We start from the raw sequence: 24,523 nt of genomic DNA on the forward strand, positions 1-24,523 counted from the left end.
GCGCGGGTCAGGGAAGCGGTCAGGGAAGCGGCCAGGGAAGCGGCGCGGGTCAGGGAAGCGGCCAGGGAAGCGGCGCAGGCCAGGGAAGCGGTGCTGGACAGGGCCAGGGAAGCGGCCAGGGAAGCGGCTTGGGTCAGGGAAGTGGCTCGGGCCAGGGCCAGGGAAGCGGTCAGGGAAGCGGCTTGGGTCAGGGAAGTGGCTCGGGCCAGGGCCAGGGAAGCGGCGTTGGCCAGGGAAGCGGCTTGGGTCAGGGAAGTGGCTCGGGCCAGGGCCAGGTAAGCGGTCAGTGAAGTGGCCAGTCTTGCTCAGTTCCTCCTTCCCTCAAATAAAAAGAAAATGCTTGAAGTTTTTGTCATTTGCCTGTTTTCTCACATTTCAACTGCTTTCTGGTGTCCGTGCTCTTTATTCTCTCCGCTAATACCACTACAAACCAACAACTTAACCTGTACAGGTGCTGGTCATATAACTAGAATATCTACCACACTCTAATCCGTAATTAACACAACACCTGCAAAGGCCCTTTTTTAAATGGTCTCTCAGTCTAGTTCTGCCGGCTACACAATCATGGGGAAGACCAAAAGATGACCATTGACACCTTGTACAAGGAGGGCAAGACCCAAAAGTTCATTGCAAAAGAGATTGGCTGTTCACAGTGCTCTGTATCCAAGCACATTAATAGACAGGAGAAAGGAAGGGAAAGATGTGATTGGGGGGGAAAAAAAGTGTACAAACAATAGGGATTACCGCACCCTGGAGAGAATTGTGAAACAAAACCCATTCAAAAATGTGGGGGAGATTCACAAAGAGTGGACTGCAGCTGGAGTCAGTGCTTCAAGAACCACTACACCCAGACGTATGAAAGACATGGGTTTCAGCTTCGCATTCCTTGTGTCAAGACACTCTTGAACAACAGACAGCGTCAGAAGCGTCTCGCTTCAAAAAGGACTGGACTTCTGCTGAGTGGTTCAAAGTTATGTTCTCTGGTGAAAGTAAATTTAGCATTTCCTTTGGAAATCAGGGTCCCAGAGTCTGGAGGAAGAGAGGAGAGGCACACAATCCACGTTGCTTGAGGTCCAGTGTAAAGTTTCCACAGTCAGTGATGGTTTGGGTGACATGTCATCTGCTGCTGTTGGTCCACTGTGTTTTCTGATGTCCAAGGTCAACACAGCCGTATACCAGGAAGTTTTAGAGCACTTCATGCTTCCTGCTGCGGACCAACTTTATGGAGATGCAGATTACATTTTCATTTTTTACAAATGTGACGAGTGGGCCGGGGCCGTGGGAACAAGGGGAGGCCAGTGGAGTAATTGGAGAGGAGCACCTGCTCGACCCACCGGTCTCGAGTCCCACGGAGGAGATGGAAGGATATAAAACTGGAGCGACAAGACCAGGCCTGGGTTTTAGTTGCGTTTGGTTTTTATTTGTGTGCATCAGTCGTCTGTGAGGGGCTGAAGCGCTGTTTTGTCTTCAGTTTTTCAATAAAGTTTCTATTTGATTGTCTACCGGTTCCTGCCTCCTCCTTCCCGATGATTATGAAGTTTGTACATCGTTACAACGAAGTATAAAAGTCTAATTTAGCTTAAAGAACATCGTAGCAAGGGCTGTTAAATAATATAATAAATAAAAAGAAAACGGGTAGAATGGAAACAGAATAGAGCAAGCTAGTTCGTGTTCGAGGTCTTCTATATATATATATATACACACACACACACACACAATTGCATAATAAAATAATGAAAATAAAATAGAATACAAAAAGATTAGTAAAGTAGTTTTTTTTTAAGAATAGAATTAGAATAGTGAGTGCTAAAGTTAGAGGGTCAAATAAAGATGGTAGAGATGAATGATGAGATGCATAGTGTTTTAAAATGCTAGTCATAAACTTAGCATTTAGACTTAGTAAACAGTCACAAAGTTAAACTACACTACACGACTGAGGACACTACCAGACTTAAAGTCCTTCCAATCACAACTCATGCAGAAGTGTGTGCCTTGTTTGCAGATGCATGACAAATGAAAACATGGTTTAAAACATTTTTTTTTCTCCTCCGACTGGATGGAATCATAGTATGAAGCTAAAAAATCATGACCATCATACACTGTGTTTTTCTATGAAATCTGTCAACTCAAATCAACAGACTAGCTCTGACTTTCGGCAACTATTGCGTGGACTTCTCCAGACTGTAAATCAGGGGAAAAGTTATGTAGTGTATTTGTGTATACAAAAGTTGTGTAGTGATGATGATGATGTAATGTTTTCCAATGCATTTTGTTCAGCCAATAGAAACTGTATCTCAGGTACAGTATGATGGCAAGGACAGTGGTTAAAGACCAATCGGAGACTGTTTTAAAGCTGGAGCACGCCTAGATTGGATTGTTCGCTTATATTGACAGCTCTTGCTTTTGCAAAAGAATAGAAGAACAAAACTGGAAGATCAGCGCTCATCCACCAGGACCTTATTACTACCTACTTATTTTTTTCTTTTACCTGTTCACACAAACATATTGTTTGAATGTTATGTATTTGAGTAATTATTGTAATGCATGCAGGATTTTTCTTCTTTCCTAGTTTGACTGGGTGTGCCAGCCGTAAATCTGAGTGTGCCAGTGCCCCTCAACACTTTATGTAGCCCAGCCACTAATCCAGTCCGAATGCTCAATTTATCAGTATACTTATATATATATATATATATATATATATATATGTGTGTGTGTGTGTGTATTATTGTAATAAATGTTTGAGAAATGATTGTTGTATCTGAACGTGTAAGTGTATAATACTGTATAGAGTGACAGTCAATGTAAAAGAGCAGATGAACACCAAACAGGTGAAATGTGTTGAGTTGATCGATCGAGAATGATTCAGTTGAGTCGTGTGTTCGGTTCAGTGTTCATGAATCAATGAGCTGCTGTTTGTCAGATGTCCAGTGCTGTCTGTTCGTTCTCTCTTCTTCTGCTCTGCAGGATCTGCTCATGGATTGCTCAAAGTATCACGTTATTGGGGTTGCTTCAACACGCAGACCTGGCAACACTGATACATTCGCATCGAGAGTGTTTACAAATGTTATAGTTGTATTTAAAGATTTCCCTGTATGGCACAGGTGATTGGCCATCGCGTCCATGCAGACAGATGATCTGGCCAATGAACGCCCGTTCTCATCTGGAGCCGTGGGTGGGACTTCCTCTTTTATTTGAAATCCGGAAGTGTTTTGAAACATTGTAGCAGCTTGACACAGCGAGAGAGCGTTTGCGGTGCGTTCGCTTCTGTTTGTATGTGGCGGGGACTATGAGAGCGCGGGAAGGAGGTGCTGAGGGCCGCGTGAGCTGGTGAGGATTGGGAGGCTTTATTATGAGAGATATTCGCTGTTTGCTTCGTTTCTCACGAGGGAGTTTAATGGCGTCGTCTGCCGCTATCACTCAATGAAACACAACAACAGTCAGTGGCGAGCGGTCAGCTGCTCCGTACAGCCGTGTGGAAGCAGTGACAGCAGTGGCTTTCATTGTTTGTGAATGTTTATACCATTCATGCTGAGAGATAACACCACCATAAAGCTTCACTTACACGTTATACCTGATATCTGAGGCATGTAACACAAGCCTGCTGTTCTGTTTACTCGTTATCATGCAGAAAGTACCGTGGAGATACCAGTTATGATATAGATGTATTTATATATTTACACTTGTTCATTTGTTAACTTAGCAGATGGACATTAAGTATTGATCTGCTTCATGCTGGTGCAGTAGTTTGTTTATACAATAATGTGTAAGACATCTGTGTGTGTTTCCTGTGGATAAAGTGTCTAGTTTAGTATTATTGTTCTGTCAGAATGATTTTGGGGTACCTGGAGTAACTAGTACCGTGATGCACCAGCCACAAATATACTTTGACATAGTTTTGTGTAGATGTATCCGAGTCAAAATCTAATTTTCAGTGCACATTTGCTATTCAGAGCAAAATATGCTTCTTCAATCTGATTCCTGCAGTAAATGTCACTCATTTAGAAGAGATAACAAAGCTTCAATCCTCTCACACACTTCCTGTCATCAGACTGCACTGCATAAATAATGACTGTTGTCAAACATGTTTCCAGAACATGCCTCCTGTCTGCCACTGGTCACTCAAATTGATAGCCCCGCCCCAAACTCACTCTATTGGATGATTGAGTCAGAAGTTATGTTATGCTGCTTAATTTAATTGTCTACATATTGTAAACCCGGAACACTTATAATGATTCTGACCGTTAAACAATAAATGAAAAGTTTTTGGTCCCAGTTGCAAAAAAATTAAAAAAAATCAAAAATAAGTGAAACGACTTATTGTTTTCATATTTTATTGCAAAACACTTTTGCTGCTACTGAGTTGTGTCACAGATAAGGTTAGGGACAGGTTTGGTGGTATGGGAGGTTTAAGGGTGGGTTAAAGTGTAATTATAAATTTAATTACAGGTGTAATTGAATGCGGGTATTTTGACAATATGAATACAAAAAAACATGCATGTACACAATAAGTGCATTGTACCAAATGTTAAATTAAAATGTAAGTAAATAGTAGTTAATGCCACTTAATATTCAATATAAAGTGCAACCAAGTTTTTTATATTGTGCATATTGTATTAATTGGTTCCCTTGTTTGTAAAATAGTTTGCTTGTTTTAGTAAACCGTGACTTTGCTTTAGTAATTACTTCCCTTGTTTTGTTAAATCAAGGCCATGCTGTACTAATTTGTTCCCTTGTTTTAATAAACTGATGTGATGTTGTGTTAATTCATTCCCTTGTTTTGGTAAATCGTTGCCATGTTATTAAATCAAATAATTAATACAACCTAGCCATGATTTACTATAATGCGGCAGCAAATTAAGTTGTGGGATAAATATATATTCAGAATGTCAGAATGTTATGTTACACTAGTAACAGATCTTCCAAAGTTTCACAGCTATTTGATTTGTTTCAAGTAACAAAAATGAAGTAAACTTGTAAATAATGAAGTTTTAACTGCTTGTATACAGTCTCATTTTCTGTTTGTAATGTTCCTCTCTTGTTCCCAAGAGTCACCGTGAATCATCTATATGGGCCATTTTCTCTCAAAAAATGGTTACAGCCTGAAGAAGAAATCACGGAAGCAGCGCAAGAAGAAGAAGAGGAGCAGGAACTGCTTCCTTCAGGGTCCCTGCATGCTGTGCTTCATCGGGAGCGTCGAGGACGACTGGCCCTTCGAGAGCGCGGTGGCAGCGGCTTCCAAACTCGCCGAGCGCTACGTCTCGCTGAACTCAACCGAAGCGTGCACCAAGTTCCTCCTCTCTCAGGGAGAGCTGGCCGTTTGGGAAGGCCAGGGTCGGAGTCTGCTCTCCAAGCTGATCGGGCCCCCGGCGCTGTTCTGTGCCGTGGACTATTTGGAAATGGTGTGCAAGCGCAAGTGTGCTGAGCTGCAGCGGTGTACGCCCCGCAAACAGCCTCGCTGTGCCTTCCAGGAGGCCATGGAGAACGGAGAGGAGCGAGGAGACCGCCGCTGCCTCCTTCCTTCGCTGCCTTCATCCTCCTTGTCTTCCTGTCCTTTGGAGGAGGACGGATCCGGCGCGGGGCGGCTTACAGACTCGAGCTCCGCCACAACCTCCTCCTCCTCCTCCTGCTGCTGTCAGCTGTCCCAAAACGAGAGCTCGGAGGAGGCGAAGAGCGCTGAAAGTACAGACACGTCCCACATTAACCAGCTGCCCTCCTCTATACTGCTCAAGGTCTCTGACTTTCTCTATGAGTTTGTGTCTTCATCAGGTTTGGAGAAATGTAGCATCGCATCAGTGTCTCATCAATGGATGCTCTGCAGTGAATGGGTGCCGTCAGAACGAGAGTCTGATTAAAAACATTACAATAATCCACAGCAGTCCGTCAGTGAACATCTGGAGAAGAGAAAAGATGAAACAAATCCAGCATTAAGATGATTTTAACTCTGTCTATAATCCGTAATAACACTTCCTCCAGTGAAAAAGTGTTCTGGTCTGAATCAGGAGAGAAATCTGCACAGATCAAGTACAGTTTACAAGCCAAAACGGCTCTAAACAAATCATTTTTATGTGAGAGACATCACAGGAGATGCACTTTTTCACCTGAGGAAGCGTTGTTATGGATTATGGTCTTCTCGTATTTTAGTTGAAAACCTCTTGGTGGATTTGTTTCTCACAAACACAAATTTTTTACTTTACTAGACGTTAATTGATGGAGTGGTGTGGATTATTGTAATGTTTTTTTCATGCACTGGTCACAAATTTTGAGATATTTGGCTTTTCATAACACATATTTTATGTCATAAAATCCAAAATAAACATCAAATATACATAACATATCAGAAAAATTGCAATACAATCAATGTTTGCAATTCTTAATTTAATCAATCAGCTGGAGAAGTATGGTTTTATATATATATATATATATATATATATATATATATATATATATATATATAGTTATTTGTCTGGCCTTAAACAAAGGTTTGGGCATCAATAATGCCCCGACACAATACCAAAACTATTTTTTGTACAAAAGTAAAAGCAGCATGATAGTGACGATTGATCTGCATGGAGCGTCATATAAATGAATTCATGTGTTTGTGCAGAAGAGCTGTGGATTAACCCCGTGTGTGCTGTGTTCTCAGGTGTTTTCTCACCTGTCGGTGAAGGAGAGATGTCTGGGTGCGTCTCTGGTCTGTAAATACTGGCGTGATCTCTGCTTAGACTTCCAGTTCTGGAAACAGATCGACCTCAGCGGCCTCCAGCAGGTTTGTTAACTACAGAACTGCATTAGAATTATCTGTGTGCATGATTAACCAAAAGAAAAGCATTTGGGAACTCAACATGTAGCAGCCATGTTCCCAAACTTGTTTTGAGAAGCACTAAGTAATAATAATAAAAAAGGCTTCCTGCAATTTTAAGTCAAATTAAAAGTTCAGTTGTTTAGTAATTGAAAAATAAATATTAGGATGGTAATTTTTCAGTAGTACTTTTTTTTTTTTTTTACATTTTCTTTAAATACTCGGTTTGTTTGTAGTTTACACTGAAAATACAGTAGTAACATTTATTTTAGTTTTTATTTCTTATAATAATAATTATTATTATTATTAATAAGTTTGTCAACATTTTGAAGCCCTACAAACAAGTACAGCAAACATTTAACATAACAACAAATATTTGTATTTTTTTAGATTAAAATAAAATAAATTATAAACATTAGCTTAAAAAACTCTAACGAAAATGCTAATGTTTGCATAGGCAGCTCACTGGAATTGCAAGTATTACAATAACTAAAACCTGAAATAAAAATGAAAGCTAAATAGAAATGCATAAAAAAGCAAAACATCACAATTACAAAACAAAATGCCAATAAAAATGTCATTGACGATGAGATTGCTGTGTTGTCTGTGTGAGCGCAGGTTACAGATGATCTCCTGGTGAAGATCGCGTCCCGGAGGCAGAACGTGACTGAGATCAACATCTCCGACTGTCGTAACGTTCAGGACCACGGCGTTTGCTCTCTGGCGTCCAACTGTCCCGGTCTGATCAAATACACGGCGTACCGCTGTAAGCAGCTCAGCGATGTGTCTCTGTGCACCGTGGCCATCCACTGCCCGCTGCTGCAGAAAGTGCACGCGGGGAACCAGGACAAACTCACTGACCACGCTCTCAGACTGGTGAGCTGCCGTCATGGACAGATCTAAAGTCACTTGGGATGAATATGTGTGCTTACGAGTCAACAGCTGTGTTTCTGTGTGTATACTTTAATATGAATTTTAGAAAACACTGTAAAATCTTAAAATACACTTAAAAAACTAGCACTCAATTCAGTAGGATTTAAAAAAATATTTTGATAAGAAATCATAGAAACAAATATACTGAATAATTTCCTGTAAGCGTGACAAAAAAGTTTCGGAACAGCATTTATTGCAAGTGATATATTCACTGATCCTCAGCTCCAGTTTCTCAGCAAGTGAAGATTTGCAAATAAAGCACCATTCCATGTTTTAATTTGACCGTTATCATATTATGGTCTGTGAAAATTCATGTCAGGTGTTAATGGTATAATATAATTTTTTTATATTTTTAAAATTAAAAATAATAATAATAATAATTAGAAATATATAATTTATGAAATTATTAAAAATAAAATAATTAAAATATTGTTAATATATTTTTTAATATTTTTTAAATATTTAAAATAAAATGCAAATAATAAAAACATTAAAAAAATATTTGAACAGAAAACAATCAAAACACTTCTACACTAAAAACATAAATATTGCATAAATACTGCTGCGTGTGTTTATACAGGTGCTGGATGTTCTTGAAAATGTTTGCATTTCCATATTTTCAAGTTTTGAAAAGTGCTTGAATTTGTAATCGCATTGCTTTGATAATAATTCACTCTCTGTCTAAACAGTATATGTTTTAAATATATTATCTATAATCTATTAAATTATGTTTACTGTACTATAAATTACTAATTATTATTGCAAATATATACAAGCAAAGTGTAGATCTGCATATGCAACTTCTGATTTAATGTGGTGATGTGTTTATGCACTGTTAGTTGCATAAAAATGCATCCTAAAATGATTTGAATTTGACTTGAATTCAGTGTAACAGAACCGTCGACATGCACATGTGTTGCTAAATTACTGAAAAAATGTATTTTATTATTTTATCTGTTATAATATTTGAGTAGCTCAAAAGGCTTGGGCTGATTTAAAAAAAGAAAAAAAAAGTGTGCGGGTGACTGTTCTGAACCGAATGCATGTTTGTGTGTTGTGTGCAGTTGGGCGAACACTGCAAAGAGCTGAAGGATGTGCATTTCGGCCAGTGCTACAGCATCAGTGACGAGGGTCTGGTGGCGCTGGCGCAGGGATGCAGTAAACTACAGAGGATCTACATGCAGGAGAACAAACTGGTACGTGAACGCTCAGAGACCTGCTCGGCATCCAGCACTGGTCTGTCACTGAGGATGATTAGTGGCTTTGTGTGGATTGTTCTCTTTTAATGCTGCTGCTTTAAACAGAATGAACATACAACACTTTGCTCATCCGCTGTGAGCAGCGCTCGTGTGATTATTCTGTTGTAGTCTGTAGGTTTTTTGGGAACGGTGGTAGTTTTATGTCATGCAAGGCTGATAGATATCTGTTGAATTTCTGTCAGCTGATTCTGTGATATCGTCCTTGAATTGCTAAGAAATGCATCTGATTGGTGAATGGTGAATCGCGCTTAAAATGCCCAAACGCATATATAATAATATATATTCATGTTTCCATATGGAATATTGTCATATGAAGTAAAAACAGGAACTGGAACAGTTTCATATATTAACATATATAATCTATATATTAAACATGTTTTTGTTGTTGTTGTTATACAAGTGAAAAAAAATATTATTTTGATTTAATAAAATATATAAAAATACAAAAACATGATGGCAGGCAAGTAAAAAAAAAAAAATAATAAAGTAAAAAATACACACATGAAAAAAAGTTGTACTAAGAAATGCAAAAAAAAAAAAAAAAAAATATATATATATATATATATATATATATTAGTTTTAATAGTTGCACATAAGAATAAAATATATATTGTTCACACTCTGTATATGGTTGCCACATGTAATGCCATCATATAGATATTATGTGCATTTATTAAATCCCTATAGTAAAGCTTGCAAAGGTTATAAACATATATCTTTGTGAAAATGATATTTATATCACCTTATATGTAATCTATAGCAATATGGCTCTTGAGAGGTATGTCATATATCAGATTTCTGTCTGAGTAGAAATCTAACCTGGTTTGTTTCTGAGATGTGCATCTTATGTGTTTAGTGTCTCTTTGCTCAAGAGCTGAAATGGTCCGAGGATCTCTTCTCTCATTGAGCCATCGAGAACGTCTTTGCATCTGTAGCTCATTTTGCATTGATGTTTTAGTTAATTTCTGTGAATAATGACTGGTATTATCCCATCAATCTCAGCCTTATTATTCAGTCTGTCTTGATTATATTCATCATATTTGACAAATCTTTTCTTGACGGGTGTTTTTCTGGTTGAATGTTTGTGTGCAGCCACTAGAGGTCGCTGTTGCTCCTGTAATGTGGAAACACAGTGGTTTATAACACATCTTTGGAGATTAATTGTAATAAAACACAAGGTGTGCTTGATGTGCATCAGACTGTGATCATAGCTGTGAGTTTGAGCTCTTCATTCAGATTTAGTTTCTCATTGTGATGCCTAATAATAATAATAATGTTTTTTAAATGTGGATCAGATTTGTCTCCAGGCTTTTTCAGATGTGTGATTATTGGCGGGGAACTGATGTGTGTTATATCGAGCACTGAACTTTGTGATCTGATGGTTTTCTGAGTAAAACTAGTTATTTAATAAGGTTTTGTCTGTTAGTAGTTGACGGAGTTGTGAAAACTTTCCGTTTAATTCCAGAATGAGGCCAGACCTGATGTGATGTGCTAAAACAATGCTTTAATTGTCTGTTGGTTGTTAACTCCTGCATTATTAGGTCAAGGTGACATCAGCAGTAAAGGAAATTCATTTCAGAGTATTTGTTTTGTGTTTGTTTGTAAACAAAATAGTAAAAAAAAACCCTAAATAATAATAATAATAATAATAGCTAAAATAATAGATAAAATTAATAACAAAATAAAAGCATTACATTTTTTTATAAAATCAAAATGTGTAACAATACATAGAATAAATACAAAATATAAAGTGTAAAAAAAAATATATATATATATATATATAATGTGCCAGATTTAGCCGGTGTGGCTAATTTTCATTTGTTCTCTTTTTTAATCTTTCATCCTTTCTCTTTTACTTTCTTCTTTTATTCCTCTTTTCCTTTTCTTTCTCTCTTTCACTTTCTTTCTCTTTTACTTTCTTTCTTTCTTCCTCTTTTTTTTCTTTTACTTTCTCCTTTTCTTTCCTTTCTCTTTTCCTTTCTCTCTTTCTTTCTTCCTCTTTTCCTTTCTTTTTCTTCCTCTTTTATTTTATTTTCTTTCTCTCTTTCTTCCTCTTTTCATTTCTCTTTCTTTCCTCTTTTCCTTTCTCTCTTTCTTCCTCTTTTCCTTTCTCTCTTTCTTTCTTTCTTCCTCTTTTTATTTTCTTTCTCTCTTTCTTCCTCTTTTACTTTCTTTCTTCCTCTTTTCCTTTCTCTCTTTCTTTCTCTCTCTTTCTTTTTTTGTCTCTCTCTTTCACTTTCTTTTTCTTTATCTCTTTCTTTTTCTCTTTCTTTCTTTCTCTCTTTCTTTTTTGTCTCTTTCTCTCTTTCTCTCTCTCTCTCTCCTTCTCTCTCTCTCTCTCTCTCTCTCTCTCTCTCTCTCTCTCTCCCTCTCTCCTTCTCTCTCTCTCTCTCTCTCCCTCTCTCTCTCTCTCTCTGTCTCCCTCTCTCTCTCTCTCTCCCCCCCCTCTCTCTCTCTCTCTCCCTCTCTCCCTCTCTCCTTCTCTCTCTCTCTCTCTCTCTCTCTCTCTCTCTCAATTTCAATTCAATTCAAAATGAGCTTTATTAGCATGACTGTGGAACACAATGTTGCCAAAGCATCAACATATTATATATAAATAATAAAACTAACAAACAAAACATAAATTTACAAATCATGTCATATGTAGCATAGTAAATATAAATAAATAGATAAATAAACACAATTTATCCTAATAAATGAATAAATAGAGTCGGTCTCTCTAGAGAATTAGCTGACTCTGGCGTTGTGAATAGCTAACACATATTTAGCCGCTAGTGCAGCTGTACTATCATCTTCTCCCAGTAAGAAGAACATTTTCTCAGTGTCGCTCAGTTCAGAGAATGATGGAATTAAAATGTCAAATCTGGGCAGAAAGGTTTCTCTTATACTGGTGTATTTAGAGCAGAAGAGCAGAAAGTGTTCCTCATCCTCGATGTGCTGTAGGTCACAGTGTCTCTCTGTCCATGTTTGTCTATGTCTTCCTCTCTCTATCTCTAGATCATGGTCACTTAATCTGTATTTGGAGAGGATTTGTCCTTCTTTAAAATGTTTAATAAATAGATAAATGGCCAATTTAGTGGTTCTATTGAGGGCCGAGTAACATTGCAGTTTATTCTGGAGGGCAAAATGTGCTTTTAGTGCTTCATCATGGGTGACTTTTAGATGTTTTGTGGATCTGGTTAATAAAAGGTTTGGGGTTGATGGGGAGTATATTCTGATGGACCAGTTGAAGAGCGAGTGAGTTCAGAGGATGAGGTTCTGCTGAGCTTTCATTGGCAAGGAAGGCTTTATATAAGGCTTTTTTCTATTCTCTCTCTCTCTCTCTCCCTCCCTCCCTCCCTCCCTCCCTCCCTCCCTCCCTCTCTCTCTCTCTCTCTCTCTCTCTCTCTCTCTCTCTCTCTCTCTCTCTCTCTCTCTCTCTCTCTCTCTCTCTCTCTCTCTCTCTCTGACAGGTTAATGCACACATGATCTAAACCGAGCGTGTATTAAAGCAGCAGAGTGGTGTTTGTATTAGATCAGATGTCCTGCACGCACGAGTCTTCATGATAACGTTCGCTCGTGGTGTTTCTTCGCTGCTGCAGAAGCGGATGGAGAGCGAGAGCGAGACACTGCGTCTACTGCTGACATCCGAGTCCTCTCTCTCTCCTGACGGTTCCAATGTTTTCGGTGACAGATCGCACAATTGCGCCCCTCATTTACAATAAAGGGCCCGGGTCCGGTCGTGCTGCTAATGGAGTAAAACGATCCCGCGTCTGTCTCTCTCCATCAGTGATGAATAGGGCTGATCCACAGATGGGCCGCTCGTCCTCACACAGATAATTGAATAATTAAAGAGCTGGAAGTTGTTTCTGTGCGGTCAGAGCTCCTCCTCGGTCTCTTTCTTTAAACATCGGACTCTTCTGGAAATGTTTAGGACTAACTCTGTTTACTCGCTCTCCAGTCGCTTCAAACCCGTGTCATGTTCAGCCAGGATCTTTAACTTTTGTGTCGATGCAATTTTCATATTTGTGTGAACTGTTCCTTTAAGATGCTTTGTTCTGGAAAGAATCGTGTTTCCTTCCTCTTTTAATCTGTATGTGCATTATTTTAAGCATAAACATAAGAAAAATTTTAATAAACATTTTATTACACTCTCTGAAAGCAAGTCATAAGCAGATTTAAAGATGTTGAATGTTTGTCATTTCAAACCCAGGATTAATATATATCTTTTTTAACCTCTTTTAATCTGTATTTGTCATCATTTATGCTTGAAACAAGAGACAATCATACTTTAATAATAAATTGCAGTCTATATTATCTAAAAACAAGTCTTCGCATGTTGTGTAATGCCATGATTTTTCATTTTATCTTTTCCTTTAAGACGCAATTCTGCTCAGGTGCCATAAACACGTCAAACTAATATTTTGAATTGCTTTTCTGTCATCTTTTAATCGACAGTTGTGTCTTTTTAAGCATAAACCTTATTAAACACTTAATAGATACTTTAAATGGATAGATCTCCTCTCTGAAAGTATTAACACACCCACATCTGCTTCTAAAATAAGTGCATCTTGTTTTAAAAAAATGTTGAATCTCATGTTGTTTCAAATCCATATCATATTCAAGATCTTGTGTTGTATGATGACACACTTTTCATTTTTGTGTGAATGTGCTTTACTTTAGCTTTTCTGCAATATGTGTTCAAATGTATTAAGAAACTTTATAATTGTTTATGATTGTCAACATATGTCTATCAGCAATTCTGTAAGATCTTGCTTAAAACAAGATGCAATTACAGGTTAAAAGAGGATAGAAATGCATTTTGTATGTGTTTCTGGAATTGGAGCGTAAAAGCATCTTAAAGGACACAGCGAACAAAAAAGGTAAAAATCCTGCCTGAATATGATTAAGGCTTGAAATGACATCAGATTTAATGTTTAAAACAAGATGATATTTACTGAGAAGCAGAATAAAGTATGTTAAGAAAGAAAGAAATTGGAAAGAAAAAGACACTCACTTTAAGATGGTCAAAAGTGACCGTATAATCTAATATGCTCAAATGTGCTTATCAAGTAAGTTTAACTTGTTTAAAAGATGTTGAATCTCATGTAATTTCAAGCCTGTATCCTGTTCAAACTTTTAATGTTGTATATAGTGTTTCTTTAAGACTCTTATTTCAGAAACACGTTTAACAGAAGAGCTCCAGTCCTCTTTTAATCTGTATTTACGTTCGTTCTTGACTCTATGCAGATGGTCTGCGCTTTTTAACGACCCGGCTGCAATTACAGCCGTATCCGGCCTCAGGGGTCGCACGGATTAATCCAATTTTCACCTACATTCAGATTTACGGAGCATCCCGTGCTCTTGCCCCCACATTTTATGGCCAAGTAGCCTGAGAACTTAAAGCAATTAAGCCGCGCGTTTAGCCAATTACCCAGCTTGTGATGGTCTCCAAATCAAATCCGCAGTTTTAAGGCCAGGTTCTCTCCGCTAAAGAGCCAGCGCTCTTAAATTGGCCCACTTGTCTCCTTGTCAGGTCTGAACTGCTGAACCGCGGACGTCGAGCTCCATCTGTGCAGGAGTGATTCAGACGGCGTCAGGCACTTTTAATATTTCTGAGCTGAATGCGAGCTGTTTTATTTTGCGTAACTTTTAGATCGTTCGGGTCAGGTTCTACCTTTGATCGCATCAGAACATCCAAGTACCACAAAAGTTACCTGTAATATTTCCTTTGTTGATTTTGTCAGTCTTTTTGAGTGCAAGCCGAAGGGTCTTAATAAAGTCATCCAGAATTACTTAAGAGTGAATAGAACAACATAACACCATTTTTTTTGTGTAGCACTTTTTACCATACAAATCATTGCAAAGCAGCTTCACAGTTTGTGTTGGCGACCAGGTCAAAATGATGTCCATATGGCAGAAATACACAGCAATGATTATATGTTGTGATGAAGAATCTTATAGGAACATTTTGATAGTATTGTATGCTGGTTCAGCATTTGACATAATCTCTTCTCAGCAGTTTAAACCAAACAAAGAATGACGATGTGCATTTGATCAGATATAACTGGAGTACATGGGTATGAGATACATTATGTGAATGCTTGGCTAAAGAGTTGTCTTTAATCTACGTAGATTTAATTAGAGAAAGTGTGTCTGAACTAGCTTTTTTTCATCGGAAACAGGTACGCTTGCCGTAACTTGGCTATGTTTATAAGATTGAACAATGCTGTTTTAGTAACATGTGAAATGATTTTCAAAAGACTGTATAATATAACACCTAAGTTTTTGACTTTAGAGTAGGTAACTATGACTCTGTCTAGATGCAAATTATAATATCTAAAATATTGTGTAGTGTTTTTTGGTTTTATGAGTAACATCTCGGTCTTAACCGAATTTATTAAGAGAAAATTAATGATCAACCAATCTTTCACATTTTTAACACACTCTGTTAGCTTAGATGATTAAGAAGTTACATCTAGTATTGTTGAAGTATCATATGGTGGAGTATCATCCACATAACAATGGAAAATAATCTTCTAAACTCTAATAATATTGAAAATAGCAGAGGGCCTAAGACCGATCCTTGTGGCACTCCATACTTTACTGGCTTTAATTGAGATGATTCCCTTTTTAAATAAATAAAGTGGAATCAGTCAGACAGGTAGGATCTAAACTATCTAAAAGCCTGCCCTTGAATACCTGTATGATTTTGTAATCTATGTGTATGTCATGATCTATGGTGTCGAACGCTGCACTAAGGTCAAGTAAAAATAGTAATGAGATGCAGCTTTGGTTTGATGCAAGAAGGAAGTCATTTATATTTTTAACAAGTGCAGTTTCCTAAAGATAACGATAGGTGAGATAATAGAGATAATGTTTGCTGTTCTTTTTTTTAAAGCATGAACCCAAAATCATAGCAAACAGCTGTATCATTGTAAAATAAATAAACAATAAGAAAAAACTAGACAAAAAAAAAAAACGTTAACGTTATTAACTGCTCTTGAAAAGTTTTGGGTCTGTAATATTTTTCTTTTCTGCTCAACATGGCTGCACTTATAATATGGTAAAAATGGTAAAATTGTGAAATATAACTATAATTTAACTTTTTTTTTATATTTGTAAAATGTAATTTATTAATATTTAATGTAATCTTAAGCTTGTTCTCTTCTCTTAGCCTCACATTTTCCTTGAAGTGCAGGATTTTAATTTTCCAGCAGCTCAGATATGCCCCAAACTCTCTGTGTCTGTCTTTAGAGACACACACACACACACACACACACACACACACACACACATCCATCTGATTAGCTTGAGTTTTAATTAGCCTAAATGTCTACTGTAAATGGAATTGTTGATGACCTAAAATAGATTAGAGAGCCCTCAATTTGCCTTTAATTACGTGTGTGCGATATGTCTACTGTGCCGTCAGCATCATTGGCAGATGATTAAATATCAAATATCACTTTTTGAAGTGGCATCTAAGGAATAGTGAGGAACAATGAAAAGTTTTGCATTGAATTGAGGCTCAGGAATGAGAGCGGAAGACGTAATGGCTGCTGTCAATTACAGGCGTGCTCGTCTTCTGACAGATTCTGCCTTTTCATTGAATGCGACGAGAGACCGAGGACGATATTGCTCTCTGGAAACATGTCGTGAGAACATCCTGCAATTATGCTTAAATAGAAGCGGCCTTCTGTAAAGAAAAAGTGCGATCTGCACCTGGATGAAACGGTACTTGGTTTCCTCATTAGATGCCCAAATAGATATAGGAGATGCATGATTCCTTATGTTCACCCAAATTAAAATCAGATGAAAATTGCACACTTTTAGTTTATCCGAGGTGTAAATGAGTTTGTTTCTTCATCAGGTTTGGAGAAATGTAGCATTGCATCAGTGTCTCATCAATGGATGCTCTGCTCTGAATCATAATGTTCAGAAACACAAAAAAGTAACTTCTGACCACAAGTTTGTCCACAAGTTGTCTTTCTGTTCTTGCTGCCTCTTTAGATCTCAGGAAATGGGCAGATAGTGTTTCCTCTCTGTGTTTATCACAGTCCTCTTTGAACATCACCGATCGATAGCGCGGGAAATGCTTTCAACTTGTGCCGTCGAGACCCTTTTTGGAGTTTTGATCACTTTTCAGGAGGAAGCAATCACATTCATCGATGAGGAGAGCGTCACCTTTCGTGACTCGACGGCGTGAGACTGATTGATATCGACAGGTTTAGTCGAGAGCAGAAAGAGGCGACAGAAAGCAACGCTGCGGTTTCTAAATGTCACGTCTTCGTGTGATATGAGAGTCAGCGAGGCGTTCTTTAAGCTCCTTGTGTGGGATTACACCTTCAAAATCCCCTCTGGACAAAAAGAGGTGTATGTAAAGGTCTTAGGACAGACTCTTGGCCTTTAGGAGCCGCTCTCATTCACACTCATTTCGGCTTCGATGAGCTCTTGACTGAAGCAAGATGACTCTGTCCACGTGTTTTCACTCTCTAGATCTCTGTCAGACGTCTTAATTTTAATATATGAGTGCATGCTGTGTTTTCTTCATGTGTTTTCTTTCACGGTTAATGTGAAAACGGCGCCACAGTTTAGTTTACATCCGTTTCCTTTTCTTACCAAAGCAATGTACTCACAAGGACATTTAAAGCAGTGTTATTATCTTTAACTAAAACTGTAATAATGAATTTATTACTTGAAATTAAATAAACATGAACTGTTATAAAAATATATGAAACAAAAAACTAAAGTGGAAAATGTTTTTCTTGGCAACTAACTATAATAAAAGATTAAGTTGAAAATAAGTTTAAAATAATTTAATTTGAATAACTTTACCTTAACTTTAACACAAAACTCTATAGATAAAAAAATAAATAAAAATGCCTTATATTTTAACAAATTAAAATGGAAACTGAAAATATAAAATCTAATTAAATTAATTAACAAAACCTATATTAGTATGTCATAACACTGAAATAAATACATTATTATAAAATAAAAACATAAATTATTTTTCTTGAAATAAAATAAACTGAATCTATTAAATAAAAATAAATACAGAAGTTTAAGTTGAAGGTAAGTTTACCTTTAAAATAATTTTGGAGGTAAACGTTTTTGAAGAATTGAAATAACTTTACATTAACTTTAATCCAACACTATATAAATAATAATAATTATAATAAAAAACTAAGGAAAAATAAAAAAGTAACAAAATTGTAACAAATTAAAGCGAAAAAAAATCTAATTTTATAAATAAAAACTGAAATAAATTCATTTTATCTATTTATTCATTTATTCATTCATTCTTTCATTTACACTCTTAAAAATGAATGTCCACGAACATCCATGAAAGCTTTCCATTGCTTTTATAGTTAAAAAAAAAAAAAAAATTCATTAGATGCAAATGTTCTTCACAATGAGAAAAAATGGTTCTTTTAAGGACTGATCAGACTTTAAGGCTTTTCTGTGTCATCGCTGTGTGCAACCTTTATTTTTAAGAGTGAACACACATCTGTATGCACACGTGTGTGTATATATAGCAGGAAAAATGCATGCATTTATGGGTTTGTGTCAGAAATGAGATGTTAGATGATGCTTGTCCTCATGCAGCCTATAGGAGGCGCTCTGAGATTGTGCTTCTACAGACTCTGAGACAGGAATAGAGGACAGTTTGATTTGAGAATAGTTACTCTAACCTTTCTCTGTGTATAGTGTGCACTTCTGAGTGATAAATAGTCAGGTAAGGTATTTTAACTGGACTTTTAGCTCACTTGAAGGTGTTTGTCACGTTTGTCAAGTGTTGTTCTGCTCGTGTGTGTGGCTTTAATTCTGAAGTAGAGAAATGATTGTGGAAACTTAATTATGACTCTTTTGCACAAAATAATAAACATTAAAAATGTCTTTTCTTTCAAAGAAATTAATAGTTTTATTCATCAAGAATACATTAAAGTGATCAAAAGTGACATAATTTTTAATAATCAGAAATGTTTCTTGAGCAGTAAATCATCATATTTTCATGATTTCTGAAGATCATGTGACACTGAAGACTGGAGGAATGATGCTGAAAATTCAGCGGAGCATCACAGAAATAAATTATAGTTTAACACAGATTCACACAGAAAACAGCTGTTTTACATTAGAATAAGATTTACAAATTTTTACTGTATTTAAAAAAAAAAGAAAAAAAAAGAAGAATCTCACAATTGTAACTTTTGAACACCTCACCATTTAAACCTGTAAATAAAGATTGATTGCTTATTTATTTGAATAAATAAATATTTACTAATTTTAGCAATTTTTTTAATTTCTTTGGAAAAATAATGAACAATTATTTACTTTTACAATTTAAAAAAAATTATATAAAATTGATATATTTCAGATCATTCACTATTTATACACGACTAATCAATAATGAATGAGTCTTTGATTATGTTACATGTAATATTTATTGTTTAACTCAAAATTGATAAACTAATTACATTAGAATGCATTATTAGGTGGTAATCTCAGACTTTTGGACCTTTCTGTGTATATGTGTTTGTATGTATATATATATCAGCATCATATCTTACTGCTTTATAGATTTCAGTTTATGTATTGCTCGCTTTTGCAGGTATTTTATCCTGCGCTGTCATTCGGATGGAAAGGTGACTCGACAAAACCGAGTGTAAACAGAGTCAGAAAAGCCTCATGTTTCCTTCAGAAGTATTCAGGAGCGTATATGAGATATTGCTCTGAGATGTCTAATCGATTAATGGTGCACTTAGACGGGTAATTAACAGCCGCTCGGAGAGAGACGGACAGAGAGTACCGTTCTTTATAAAGCTTGACCTCAGACGCCTCCTGAACTCAAGGAGTCTTTGCTTTAATTAGGGACGGGCCACTAATGAGTTCCTCCGCTTGAGTGTTTTAGCAGTGTTTATGAAGGCTGCACAATTGGTGGAAATCCATGTTTTCTGTGCTTGTTTGTAGGGTTTCAGGGTTGTTGTAGTTACATATCAATATAGCTGAAAATTAATAATAATAACAGTAATGCTATAATAATATTATTCACAATTATTTATTATTATTATAATGCAACAAAATTTGGTGAAAACAAATACATTAATAAATATTGCTATTGTAATAATTGTTCTATAAAACATAAGTATTTATTTAAATAATAATAGTTTACATTAAGTAAAATGACAAAAATCTTTTTTAAACCAATTAAACCTTAGATTTTGTTTTTAATTTAGCATTTTTTTTTTGTGAATTGGATTGAATGTCTAGAATTCTGTTATTATTATTATTATTATTATTATAAAGTATGAAATATTATAATTGAATTATTTATATTGTGTAATATTAAATATTAAATTATTATTATTTTTAAATTTTTATTATATATAAAAATATACAACAGTAAAATTACAAAATTCTTATATTTACGGCTGTCTGTTTTATAATCTTAGTGTTAAACCTTAGTGTTTTTTTTTTACAGTTGCTGGCAATTTATATATTTTTTAATTCATTGAATTAAAAAAAAATCTAAAATTGTATTACTATTATTACTTACAAATTCTGAAAAATTACTTTTGAAATATTTATATTAAATAATAAAAAATTATTATCCTTATTATCTTATAATAAAAATATTCTTAAATTACGAAATTCTTATCTGTATTAAATTCTTAGTCTGTTTTATAATCTTTAAGTGTTAAACCTTAGTTTCTTTTTTTTTTTTTACAATTAATTGCAATTTATAATTTTTTAATTAATTGAATTAAAATCTAAAATCGTATTACTATTATTGCTTACAAACTCTGTAATATTACTATTGAATTATTTATATTGTATATCATTATACAGTAATATTTATATTAAATATTACTCTTAAATATGAATATTTAAGAGTATTAATTTTCAAATGTTAAACCATCAAACTTTTATTTTTGCGATTGTGATAATTTTATAAATATTTTTTATTGTATATCAATATAGCAAAAATATTTTAATTACTACTACTATGAAGTAGTAGATAAAGTTAGTAAAAGTAAATAATAAAATAAATTAAGAAATACTACATTTGTAATATTTCACAGTAAAATAAACAAAAATGTAAGGAGTGTTTAAGAAAAACCATTTTAGGTTACAACAGTAAAATTTCAATGCTAGTTTATTTCGAGTAGCTGTAGCATTGAATGTGTTAAAGCTTCATCAAATGTTTTAGGTTCTCGATCTGGTTTAGTTGCTCTTCTGAGCTTCTGTATCTCAGGGATGAGTCTGTATCTGTCTTTCTCCGTCCTGTGAAGTGTTTGTCCTCTGAAAGCACACAAGTGCCCCGCGGTGACCAGAGATCTCTCCGGCCCAAACTCAATCAGAGACGGCTCGCTCTGCTCTCGTCCTCCTGAGAGATCACACAAACTGCTGTCCTTATCGTCCTTCTGACAGCCTTCATTCACCCTGTGCTTCTTCTGAGACCAACTTCCAGCTTAACGCCAGAGATTCGAAGCACTTCTGATGTTTGGCATTAGTGCGTTTCTAAGATAAAAACAGACTTTGCTTTGGTCATCGAAACAAAGATTGGTGAATGCTTCTGATTTAGCATTTACTTGATAAAAGTAACTTGATACTTGATTGTGTTCCTGTAGCTCAGTTGGTAGAGCATTGGGTTATCAAGTGCAAGGTTGGGGGTTCGATTCCCCGGGATCACATGATAAGTAAAAAATGTTAGTCTGAATGCTCTGTAAGTCGCTTTGGATAAAAGCGTCTGCTAAATGCATGAATTGAATTGATTTGAAATTGAATTAAAAGCAAGCTGTTCCATAGTTAACCTTCTGGTATCGTTCATTCGGGAATCACACTTGAGTTGTTCATGTGGAAAAACTGACTTAATCATGTAGTCATTGTTATTTTTTTTTAAATAGTGTTTTTTTTCTATTTTGATTTGAAATTATAATTAATATGTTTATATATAGAAGGCGGACGACTGGGGGGAAATAAATAAAGAATGGTTATTTTAAGTAATTATAAATGTTATATAAATTTAAAAATGCAAAAACGTGATTCAAGTGACAATCTCTTTATTGCGCATTTTTATTCGGCTGATTATAAAAATTAGTCTAAAATTATGTATTTACAATTTTTTTTTTTACAAAATTCACTTTATTATAAAATTATAGAATCTATTTTTAACTACATTTATATATATATATTTATATTTAAAAGTGAAAGTAATGCATGAAAGTATAAGCGCACTGTTTAAATTAATAAATAAATGAACATAAAATAGTTTAATAAACAATCAGAGATATTTTTTAATGAATGAATCAGAAAGGAAGCCTAAGTATTGTTTTGTTGATTGATTTTATTTAATTTACTAATGAAATAAAAAGTAAATATATACACATTAAAAATGGTTTAATAAATAAGCTTAAGAACAATTTTTTATGGTATTATTTATCTAATTTCTTTTTTTTTAAATAAATAAACAATCAAACAAAAATGTATTGAGTAATTATTGTAAATTTTTATTGTTTTTATTTACTTATTGAATATAAATACACATATAAACAGTGGTTTAATAAATAAGCCAAAGACAAATTTTATTTAGAGATTAATTGATCTAATTTCATGGTTAAAGTAAATAAATCAGTACAAATTTATTTATAATTTATCGCATTTTTTACAATTATTTTTATTTACTTATTAATATAAATACAAACATAATCAATGGTTTAATAAATAATCCCAAGAATGAATGAATAAGTTTAAGTAAACAGCTGTTAAAAAAAATAAGCCTAAGAATAATTTTATTTATTGATTTTTTTATCTGATTTTGTATTTTAAATAAATAAATAATTTATTTAATATTTTTTATTTTTATTTTTTTATTTACTTATTAAATAGAAATACAAGCATAACCAACGGTTTAATAAATAAGCCTTTACAATTTTATATATATATATATATATATTGAATTATTGATCTAATTTCATGTTTTAAATAAATATACATTTTATTATTAAATTATATATTGTAAATGTATATATACATATTATATAGAAATACATAAACAGTGGTTTAATAAATAAGCCTAAGAATAAATGCATTAATGAATAAATAAATAATGGTTTAAAAATAAGCCTAAAAATGTTACTTACTGTATTTATGAATACTACAATTAAATCCTAAGAATGATTATACTGTTATGGTAAACTTTATAATTTCATCCTTTCTAGTAATTTCTGTACTGTAATGTTTGATCGTCTCCAGGTTTATTGAGTGTTTCTGTGTTTCTGGTTGAAAACTCTTTGTCTCTTTGGTCGCTTCGGTGTCTCTGTCTCCCAGCTGAGCTTGTTACGCTGTCAGCGAGACGCAGGGATCATAAAGTCGGAGTGGATTCCTCCTGCGGGATCAGGAACACACGCACGGCTGATTGAACACTTCCTTCATTATATGGAGACGTCGGGGCTCTGTATTACTGCGCTGGGAATCGGCGAGTTTGCTGACAGAAAGTATTACAGAGCTGGTTTATTAAAAAGTCAGAGTGCTCTGGTCCACGATAAACCGTGTTATTTATCCGTTCTGCTCGTGTTATTAGACACGTCTCGTATGGATACTTAAATCCCGTAAATTGGAAGTCGGAGTCTCTGTTTTAATCGAGATCAGATTGAATTTTTCACAGACTTTTGTTGCTCACTTAGATGTGATTTGTGTCACGACGTTGTACTTTTGGGAAAGTTGAAGCACATCTTCATGATCTTGTAAGAATACAAGCCTGTGTATTTGTGTACCTGTCCAACAAAGTCTGAAAGATTGGCATCGGTGAGAAATATTATAGACTTTTATTCATCGAGGACGCTTTAAAATGATCTGTTAGAAAAGATTTAGGTTTCAGATAAACCCTGTTCTTTCGAACTTTCGATTCATATGTGAATCCTGAAAAAAAAAATGAAATGCATGTTTCCATAAACATATTGTGCAGCACAACTGTGTTCAACATTGATAATAATCAGAAATGTTTCTTGAGCAGTAAATCATCATATTTTCATGATTTCTGAAGATCATGTGACACCGAAGACTGGAGGAATGATGCTGAAAATACAGCGGAGCATCACAGAAATAAATTAAAGTTTAACAGAGATTCACACAGAAACACTTATTATAGATTCTAATAATATTTACCTATTTTTACTGTATTTTTGATCAAATAAATGCAGCCTTGATGAGCAGAAGTTGTATCATCAAAATTAATTTACCATAAAAATTATTAGATTTATTTTTATTTAATGGATGAATTTTTCTTTAAATGAATAAATAATAATAATTATTTATATTTTGTGTTGCCTATATTAATTGCTGAATAGTGCAACATTTTTTGTGATTTCATGATATTTTTGTCTTTTGGTTCTCGTTGTACTTTTAAAAATTCTGGTTTATTTTATTTTATTATTTAAGGTAAAGTAAAATAATAAAATAATCAATTAAAATGTTTTAATACTTTTTTTTTTTTTTAAGTTTTAAGGTAAAGTGAAAAATAATTTTCTTTTTAGTTTTACTTTTTTATTTT

General features: G+C 34.7%; 1 protein-coding gene across 1 annotated transcript in view; it reads left to right on the forward strand.

The window, feature by feature from the left end:
• Window positions 1–3,179: 3,179 nt before the first annotated feature.
• Window positions 3,180–24,523, forward strand: part of LOC113085116 (F-box/LRR-repeat protein 17-like) — a 110,330-nt gene continuing 88,986 nt past the window's right edge. Inside the window, exons 1-5 of the mRNA XM_026255089.1 lie at window positions 3,180–3,327; window positions 5,047–5,729; window positions 6,644–6,766; window positions 7,418–7,675; window positions 8,797–8,928. Of these exons, the coding sequence (XP_026110874.1) occupies window positions 5,067–5,729; window positions 6,644–6,766; window positions 7,418–7,675; window positions 8,797–8,928 (1,176 nt within the window). The 5' untranslated portion in view covers window positions 3,180–3,327; window positions 5,047–5,066. The remainder of the gene's footprint in view (window positions 3,328–5,046; window positions 5,730–6,643; window positions 6,767–7,417; window positions 7,676–8,796; window positions 8,929–24,523) is intronic.

Source organism: Carassius auratus, unplaced genomic scaffold, assembly GCF_003368295.1.
Source record: "Carassius auratus strain Wakin unplaced genomic scaffold, ASM336829v1 scaf_tig00041360, whole genome shotgun sequence".
NCBI classification, from domain to species: domain Eukaryota; kingdom Metazoa; phylum Chordata; class Actinopteri; order Cypriniformes; family Cyprinidae; genus Carassius; species Carassius auratus.